We start from the raw sequence: 10,077 nt of genomic DNA, 5'->3' as shown, positions 1-10,077 counted from the left end.
GCAGGTTCTGACAGAGAAGATGTCTTTTACAGTTCAATACTCAGAGTCAGGTGATCCAACATAATGAAGGCTGGCCGAGTGTGGCAGTATATGGTAAGGTGATTGTGAAAAGACAACAGAGGTTTGCTTCTGGCAGACAGATGGGGAGAATGACGAAAGGCAGAGAGGTCATCTGGATCTTTTCTATGGTGAAGATGAAGGATGATCTAAGAAGGTCTTTGTGGTCTGGATCAGGAGCTGCAGCTCAACACACACACACACACAGACACGTTTGTACAGCTATCTTAGTGAGGACATTCATTGACATAATGCATTGCCTAGCCCCTTACCCTAACCATCCAAACTAAATGCCTAACCATAACCCTTAACCATAACCCTAAAACCAAGTCTTAGCCCCAAACAGTCCATTAAAGGGGGGGTCACAAAGTGAGGACCGGCCAATATGTCCTCACTTTCCCAAAATGTCCTCACTCCGTAGGTTATATGCTCAAGCTAGTCCTCACAAAGATAGTTGTACAAACACACACACACACACACACAGGGAAACCAACACAACAATCAAAACTAAGGAAAATTGCAAGAGTCCATATACCTAACACTGTGAGTGATGTGGCATACAGGCTCGACTGGGGTGTGTGTCTGTTCATGGCCCATCACTGAAGGCAGCTGTGTCTATCACAGATATTGAATTTGAGAACCGGAAGAACGCTACAACGCTGTGAAAAGCCCGGACTGACTCTCCCTAACCCTAACCCAAGGCCCTCTGATAATGGTTTTGAACTTGATGTGGCCCAGAGAGGGCATGGACCCACAACAGTCCAGCAGATGGCGTTGTTTAGCTCATCAAAAGTGAATTTAAGGGCAACATTGACTATCAACAACAGCAATAGCGACAGAAGAAAAAACATGTTTATTAAAAGAACAGTACAATCTATGGCCTGGAATTTTGGAAGCCTATATTTGTAAATGTAAAAGGCTTGGAATGTAGCTAAGAAACTCTCCCGTACAGTGCACACAGCAGATTTCACTGACGGTTTCATTTTAGTCGGCTAACAGACCCAGAAACTAAACAGTAGACTTATGTTGAGATGATTTAAAACTTTAAGACTCCGTCCGGATGAGTCGTTGATGCACAGGTGGAAGCCTGTATCATTCCAGTCAGTGATGTGCTCTGGTACATATCAGCCAACACAAACCTGGAGTCTTTGGGGGTTTGGGGGTTGGAGGGGCACAAACTGTGTCCTGTCAGAAACGTAGCCTTACACGAAGAAGAGACAAATACACAAATGAAAATGTCCAAGTACAGACTATGTTTGATGCGAGAAATATGTAGTTAAAACTAAAAAATCAAATATGAACTCCTACATATTTAAACAATGATACAACTGGATCTCAAAGGCCTAATGTTAAACTCATATAGTCATATAGTCAGTGGTTAAAATGCTAGAGCAACATTCATTGTCTCTAAACTATACAAAAATATACTGTAGTATTAAACGCTGAAATATTTGAATCAATACCCGATTTTTTTTACCCTCAAACCTGGTGGCCTTGCACCGCCCACATCCTCATGATTGACAGCTGTCTGTCACCACCTGTCCCCTCCTATCCATTGTATTAAAGTCCCGGTTCCCCCTCGGTCCCTAGTCTCTGTTTCCTCCACCTGATACCCCCAATTCCTCACACACTGGGATGGATTGCATTACTTATGGTAAGACGATACTTCATCTGCTCAGTGTTTAGGTGTCAGTGACTTAAATCAGCTATTTGTTGCTATTTATTTCCAAAATGTCTTTTATTTCTTGTTTCAAATTGCTCATTGTTCAGTAAATACTGAAACTGACAAAAGGTTTGGTAGATGTTATCGTCAAACTTTACTTTTTGGATAGTAAATATAAAAATTGTCAGTGTATAATACCTTCAAAACATTTTAATATAGTTGTAAGGCTATTTTAAAATGTTTTATAAGGAGTGTATCAATTATAACCGGGTTATAGACACAGTGAGAGTGACTGGAGCTTTTCAACATTTCTGAATCAAACCTTTAATTAACAACTGGTTTCTGACAAACTAAAAGCAGACATGAGTGTTTATAATGTATTTGTCTATAACGATAACTCCTGTGGGCAAGTGGATGCTGCTGCTTATAAAGGCTTAATGGGTGCAGTGTTAAAATACTGTATTATATAGCTCATAATAACTCATAATTGATATTAAAATTAAATTATAAAATACTTTCATGTTATAATAATATAATATAATATAATATAATATAATATAATCAATGGCCATCTTAAAAGAGCTTTTTATTTTTTGTGTGAATATATAAGGCACAGAAGAATGTGATTAGGAAGTAATATGTATTTGTGACTGCTGCCTCTGCTACAACACAATCATTCTAATTAATACTTCATATTCCAGGGCATTGAAAAACATGCAGTAATATGATGACAAAAATGTGTTATTTCATTATTAGGTTTTACTCATCATTCATTATCTGTTCAGTAGAAATACATTAGACATACTTCACAGGATTTAGCTGTTGACAAATGGATAAATTAAACTAATATCTGTTAACAACGACAATCCAGTGTGTTAATCATCTTGTAAAAAATGTATTCATTGTTTGTGTACTGCTTGTAAAGATTATAAGCGTTTGTGGAAGTACTTAAATGTTGTAATAAAAACATATTGAATACCGTACACATACACTGCTTAGTTGATGGTACAAAAAAGGAAAAGAGTCCTCATATGAAAGTGTTGATATTTTATTTCTGTCCAAGAGCTGGACACCCTGGACGTCCCTCCTCTCACCCCGACCAGCAAGGAGGTCCTCAGCCAGGCAGTGAAGGCCAGTTTCGCTGGATTCACCCAGGAGAGAATCACCCGTCACTTTCCACAGGGTACCGATCGAACCACCCGCAGAATAATTCAGTCATGGGAGCTTTTATTAGAGGAGTTGAACTGATGAAGATTCAAAACCTTCAGAGCTGTAGATTGATACGTTTGTATATATGTTCAGATCCTACCCTGTGGTCTGAGTGGGAGGTGAACCACTGGCTGGACTGGTGCCAGGCGGAGTTCGGACTCCACTGCCTGGGCTCGGACCTGAGAGGCTTGCAGGGCAGTGAGCTGTGTGGTCTGGACCGAGAGGATTTCCAGAGCTTAACGTCCGACTGCACCGCAAGGGAGATCCTGTGGGAACATCTGGAGACCATGAGGAGAGGTAAATCCAATGTTCAACCAAAATCTGATATTCTCAAGATGACTTGCCTTGCAATTCATTTGTTCATTAAAATAGCAAAAGTCAAATTAAGTTAAATAGTGGGTTAGGGTTAGTTATACTAAGTAATATTTTACTTTGTCATATTTTCTAAAGAAAGTAAGATGGATTATTCTCATTCTTGGAGTTTTACATCTGGTATTGATAGGCCTGTAGATCTGCATTGAAGTTTTTTTATGTACCATGGGCCTGTATTGATATTCTTTTCAAATATTACATTATTAAGTACATCATAATATACTCTGGAGCATTAATGGATAAATATGTATTTATACATAAGAAAAACAGGTATGAAGGGAGCAGCAGTGCTCTACTGGGGTGATATGGTTCTGTCAGCTCTTTAAGGTATGATGGTGCCATATTATTAAGGGCCTTGTAGGTGAGGAGGAGAATTTTAAATTCTATCCTAGATATAACAGGAAGCCAGTGTAGTGAAGCTAATACAGGAGAAATGTGCTCTCTTTTCCTGGTTCTTGTTGGTACTTGTGCTGCAGCATTTTGGACAAGCTGCAGACAAACACTTTATCTGAAGCTTTGAGAAGGTAATTTGTGACTTTAGCCAAAGCTGTGACTCTGTGCTGTGATGAGCTCTAAACCCAGACTGAAGGTCTCCATATACATTATGGTTCTGAAGAAAGTCACACAGCTGCACAGGTAGCAACAACCTTCTCAAGGATTTCAAAAAGAAAGGGGAGGTTAGATATCGGTCTTGTTTTTGGCTAAAACAGTTTGGGTTCAGGGTGGGATTTTTGAGAAGAGGTTTAATTATTCTGTTTGGGATTAATTGATGAGTTTGAGTTAGAAATGGCTGTGACTCCCCCTTCTCAGCCAGAGCCATGTGGAATCTGATTCTATTTGTATGATTGTATTATTATCAAGGGGAGTAGATTCATTTAGATTAACATATATTTCAGGATGCAGCCAGGTCTCAGTGAGAGACAGTAAATATTGCAATCTGAGATTAATTCATTTACTAAAACATGACTAGACAGATGTACATTTCCAAGCAGTCCAGTATGTCTGATGTGCAAGGTGATATATGTGACTTGTGTGATATACATTTATAATTTCTATAAATGATTTATCATTTGATGTATTCCACACTCAAAAGATGATGATTATTTATTGTGTCCTTTTCATACTGTATATCCTGTATGTGAACCTATAATGGATATGTACATACATATGTGAACATAAGGACATATAACTATTATTATTATTATTATTATTATTATTAAGTAAGTCCTTGTTTTTTATCTAATTGTTAATGAAATAATGAAAAAATAGTAATAATAATACAATGCAACTGAAAACATTTTATCTGAACTTATTCTGCAGAGAATGAATATGACTTCAGTTCTTTCTCACCCATCTGCACTATACCATCTTACTACCAGCTTCGATTCAACAAAGGTAACAATCATGTGTTATTACCGATATTAAAGTTAATTACTATATTGTTAATCATTGTAATAAGAGTAATGATAAAATAATAAATAAATAATAGCAATAAAAGTTGATGATCTTGTCATTGTTGTCACTCAGATGATGTTCAGGAGCTTTCAGACACACACTGTTACCATCTTCAGTATGATGCCTCTGAGAGGACAGAGCTCCTCACTCTGGACTCTGTGGCTGCTCAACATCAAGACTATCACCTGTTCAAATCACAGGATCCCAGCAGGAGCATGGGCTCTCCCGCTCTGCATCAGGACACAGGAGGAAACGGAGGTAAGGGGGTCAAGTGTGGTCCTAGAGACACCTACTGTAGTGGGAATGATCACAGAGGAGGTTGTGAGTACTCCATCTGTCTCTGTGTTTGTGTGTCTCTGTGTGTGTGTCTGTCTGTCTGTGTTTGTGTGTCTGTTTGTCTATCTGTCAGGCTCAACATCTACAGGTGTGTCATTGAAGTCAAAACAGGCCGAGTTTCAAGATGGATGAGGTCCAACCCATGAGTACTGAGCACTGACGTAATAATGGACTGCAACAAATTGCACACACTTACAGAAACAAGTCTGTGTAAATGCCAGATTTTTTTCATCAAGAAAAAAAAAAGCTCATAAGACAGAAAAAAACAATTCCTGGATCCGCCTCTCATTCAGATCTGCACGAAATTATAGAATTAAAAAGACTCTACCCTGACCCATACCACATCCCTCCACCATGTTTTGTGGTAATCTGTCCAAACCAAGAAATGTGATCATAGACTTAAAGGTTTAGTGTGTAGAATTTAGTAGAATCTAGTGGTGCAGTTGCATGTTGCAGCTGAACACCCCTCCCCTCACCCTCCCCTTCCAAACATGACGGAGAACCTGTGGAAACCTTCAGTCGTCATAAAAACTCAAAAGGTGTTTAGTTTGTTCAGCTTGAACTACTGTAAATAAAACAAGGGTGCGCCTCCGTAGAGAGGACCCGCTACTGATGTAAATATAAAGTTATTAAAGGTCATTCTGGGCTAAAGAAAACAACAATTTGTACAATTTAGACGATGACTCACTAAACATCACTAGGACTATTTCATATGGGATTCACCCAAATCTTAGACACGTAACCTTTAAAATGACAAAAGCATCACTATTTAAACTTATCAATTTAATTATGTTATCATGTCAAATGTTGTCTAGTGCCTCGGTCCGCATTAAGTAAAAAACAAATTTGGTTAGAACTGCTCAGGGAATGCTCAAATATGTTTTCACAATTTAGATGTTTTCATGATGTGATAATACCGATAGTAACTTTAATTGACTGTATTTATGAAGCCTGTTTACAGCCTTATCGACCACTATACGCACCACCTTTTTCCAAGACGCACCATTCATATATGGCGCAGCTTTGGCTCAGGATATAGAGCGGGCCGTCCACTAACTAGAAGGTTGGTGATTCAATCCCAGTCTCCCCATTCCATATGCTGAAGTTTCCTTGAACCCCAAATTGCCCCTGGTGGCTGTTCCGGTGGTGTGTGAGTGAGACAGTGCTACAGTGCATCTATGGATGGAACTGGAAAAGCCCCATATAACTACAGAAACCTTCATACTATACACTGTCAGCACAGCCATCAGGGGCAATTTGGACACTTTGGATTTGAACCACCGACCTTCTGGTTAGTGGACGACCCTCTCCAGCTCCAGAAAACCATATAGCTAACCAATTGTATGAGTAAATTGTACCCAACCACCACAGTTAGTTGTCCAGTGTGGCTGCCACAAGCTGTTTTTCCATTTTCCACCTGCGAGTCTTACAAACTGCTTTGGTCCTGTTCTCTCCTGTATTTGTAGAGACAGACTCAGAGGTGGAGATTGGTCATAGTGACGATTCTGACATTGTGGACGCTCTGTCGTGGACCACTCCACTCCAGGATATGGACCCGGTCGTGGGAGAGACCATTTCCGAAGATGTCTTTACTTTACCACAGACACACATGAGCTTCAAGGACTATGTTGGCAACAAAACCGACCTGGGCAGGGCTGTGATACCAGCAGCCGTCCTCGCTGGTTACACTGGTGAATACTGATGGATATCATCTATATATAGATAGCTAGATACAGACCATTTAATAGATCAAAGTTTTTTTGTATCTTGTATAGATTGAGAGTCAGTTATAGATTTGTCCAGCAGTTGCTGATGCTGATTCTGTGTTTGAACAGGAAGTGGCCCCATTCAGCTGTGGCAGTTTCTCCTGGAGCTTCTGACAGACCGGAGCTGTCAGTCATGTATCAGCTGGACAGGAGACGGGTGGGAGTTCAAGCTGACGGACCCTGATGAGGTAGCTGCACCATGCCTGTGGGTTCACTTCAAGACTTGGGGGAATACAGTAGTTACATTTGCTTTCTGTTGAACTCATGGTCCAATGAGGTCAATATCAGGTTCAGGTAAATGTGGGATTTATTGATTTACAGTTTGCACAAAACTTAAAACATTAGCAGACTTTCCAGCAACTCCAAACACAGAATATTTAAGTATATCTAAAATACAGAAGTATTAGTTGCTGGGTTTGTGAAGCCTGTTGTATTCCCCAAGAATCGGATTGGTAAATGGTATATATAGCAGGGATGTAGTGATCATTATATGCATCCATCAATACATACGTACATACTGTAATTTTTATTTCAGGATCACAACACTCATAATTATGTTCATTGGATAGTGTAGTGGTGCCTTATGATATTTTGAGTTTCATTAGATTTAATTTCAACGCCAACATTTTATTTGAATTTCAGTCTTTTCTATGTTTCGTGGCTTGGCCAAATTCTGCCCAATGAGCAACAGAAAGATCCCACACAACGTTCTGTTTACAGGGTGTTGATATGAAATTCACTTTTCATCACCTCAAGTGTCTTGATTGCCACCTGGTGGCTGGCTGCAGTATAGATAATAAGTCCCGTCTTCTCTATGTTAGTGGATGGGACATCAAGATCCTTTTCTGAATGAACCAATAAATCAGTCCAACAATACTGTATTCCAGTTCCTACATTTAATATACTTACTTTACTTACTTTACTAGTACATTACTGTTATTCATCACTTAATTGCTGTCTGAGAAGAAGTAAAGGAGAAAGAAGCATATAGCACTTCCCTGTTGTTGTTTTCTGGTGTTAAGGTGTTGCTCTGTCTCCAGGTGGCGCTGCTGTGGGGCCGGAGGAAGAACAAACCCAAGATGAACTATGAGAAGCTGAGTCGCGGTCTGCGCTACTACTACGACAAACACATCATCCGCAAGACGGCGGGTAAGCGCTACGTCTACCGCTTCGTCTGCAACCTGCAAGGCCTGCTGGGATACCAGCCTGGAGAGTTGCACGCCATGTTGGACATTGGTAGCAAGAGTCACTAATGACTCAACAAACACTGGGAGGATGAAGCAGAGAGACACTTTCTTTTCAAATAGGGAATCCTTCGATTTCCATCTGTATTCACTTGGTGTTAATGAGAGCAGCCACCCTGAGGCCTGCTGGTGACACACAGTAGGTTCATGTACATGTGTGCGAGGATGCTGAGGTTGTCAGCTCAGGTTAGTTATGAACATTGACAGATGAGATGTAGCACTTTATCTTGATTTCACTGCCAAACAATAAAACAAACATCAAAGTCATTTGTGCAATTTGTTTTGATATAAATAAGTTTAAAAAACACAAAAAAACAACGTGAGGTGTATGTTATGAATATCATAATATCATATATTAATTTAAAAACTTACTTTAAAGTTGCATTGTTTGCCATTATCACCAATTTCACAGGGAATCATTCATAAATCATATTTAGAGAACTGATATCTATGCGTGTGTGTAATTTGGTGCAGCTTGAATATATTGGGCCTGTTGAGTGCCTTTCTAGTCCCAATTAAGCAAAACTCCGTAATAACAAACATCTAGGGAAATATTTTGGAAATGATGGACATGTATTACAACTCCATAGTTTTATCCGTCATCGTAATGATCACCAGGTAAACGGCAGAAACAGGCTCATGTTGTAAATACTGTTATTTACAGCGCATCTTGTTAAGCCCTATGACACAAATTGTGATTTGTGAATATAGGTTATACAAATAAAATTTGATTGAAAATAGGGAAATATGAGTGGGGTCTTGAAGGCCAAATCCACGTCGGTGAGCAAGCTGAATAGGATAGCTGTGTCCAGTGGGAAGCCTCCACAGACATGAGTTCCCTCCAGTGATAAGCCAACAACCAGGATCATCTGGTGAAGGTTCCTGTGTGGACGCGGAGATATAGCATGAGAGCGTCCCTGCCAGGAGGCGCCTCTACAGGGATCAGCTGCTGCCTGGACTAATGGAACCTTATTGATGTATTCACGCTTGCTGAGCCAACCCCTCTCTGGCTTTTCGCTCCACTTCCTATGTGAGGTAGGTGTGTGGGAGACTGGAATAACCAGCTCCTGCAGAGGGATCAAGCGGACTGATTTAACACCTCAGATCCCGCACAAGGCGTGTTTGATTTATTACCTCATCCAGCAGGGGATCCATTTCTGCTCCTGTGGATTGACGAGTGATTCCTTTCAGGCTGACCCTCAGTGTGTCTTCGGAGCTTGATTATTCCGCTGTAAATACACGTGCAACCAAAAATATTCCATTGAGGTTGACCAGAAATTTAATATAGTCTACGATAAATTATTTGACAATAGACAGAGAATGGAAATTATCCTTAGTTTCTGATGGCAATGACATTAAATTGATTCATTTTAATTTTTTTTACATTTTATGGATTAATTTCCAACCGTGTCAGTCTTAATTCACTATTTTGGTCCAGATCAGTCTGAATAAAAAGCAACATTAAAACATGTAGGACTTTAAGTTTAAAATGATATTTGAGTTCTTCCTCCACCACTGATAAAACAAAAGGTATCAAAAGTGTGCAGCGATATAATACACATAACAGAATAAAACTTGCAAATAAAGTAAAAGCATGTATTGATTCAAAAGAGAGGAGAGAAGAATAAACGATTATATGTCATACATATTTTGAAGTGTGAAATACTGTATAATTTGGTCTCTTTTTTGTTTAAAACATGAAATTTAGATGAGGCATCTCTCTGTGACAGAACTGCTCTCACACATCTGAAATCTGAAATGCGCCACAGCTACAAGGTTGCTTGGAAACAATGCGTTCTGTTTTATAAGATGATTATGCTGCTTTTTGAAAATACCTTCATTTGAAAAATCACCAATAACTACAGTAATCAAATACAAATATAAGTGGAGTACAAGAGCAATAATCCCCTTTGAGTTGTAGTGAAGTAAAAAAAATAAAGCAGCATAAAATCGTATCACACAAGTGAAGTACAAG

At 39.4% G+C, this 10,077-nt stretch overlaps 1 protein-coding gene across 1 annotated transcript; it reads left to right on the top strand.

Annotated features, from left to right (window-relative positions):
• Positions 1–63: 63 nt before the first annotated feature.
• On the top strand, positions 64–8,111 carry LOC118103003 (protein C-ets-2-like). The gene is made up of 8 exons (XM_047339000.1): positions 64–93; positions 1,648–1,711; positions 2,784–2,903; positions 3,023–3,226; positions 4,829–5,014; positions 6,559–6,783; positions 6,928–7,046; positions 7,899–8,111. Exons 1-8 carry the CDS (start codon positions 64–66, stop codon positions 8,109–8,111), a joined length of 1,161 nt encoding a protein of 386 aa, XP_047194956.1.
• The last annotated feature ends 1,966 nt before the right edge of the window (positions 8,112–10,077 follow it).

This window comes from Hippoglossus stenolepis, chromosome 23 (assembly GCF_022539355.2).
Source record: "Hippoglossus stenolepis isolate QCI-W04-F060 chromosome 23, HSTE1.2, whole genome shotgun sequence".
Lineage (NCBI taxonomy): Eukaryota > Metazoa > Chordata > Actinopteri > Pleuronectiformes > Pleuronectidae > Hippoglossus > Hippoglossus stenolepis.
The sequence above is the reverse complement of the archived record's forward strand: the minus strand, read 5'-3'. Positions and strand labels throughout refer to the sequence as shown.

What these genes read in the sequence shown, in the direction of transcription:
- LOC118103003 (XM_047339000.1), top strand. Translation starts at nt 64, where the DNA reads ATGAAGGCTGGCCGAGTGTGGCAGTATATG. An exon ending in GCCGAGTGTGGCAGTATATG is followed by an intron (nt 94 to 1,647) that starts GTAAGGTGATTG and finishes CTCGGTCCCTAG; the next exon opens with TCTCTGTTTCCTCCACCTGA. An exon ending in TCTGGAGACCATGAGGAGAG is followed by an intron (nt 3,227 to 4,828) that starts GTAAATCCAATG and finishes GTTGTCACTCAG; the next exon opens with ATGATGTTCAGGAGCTTTCA.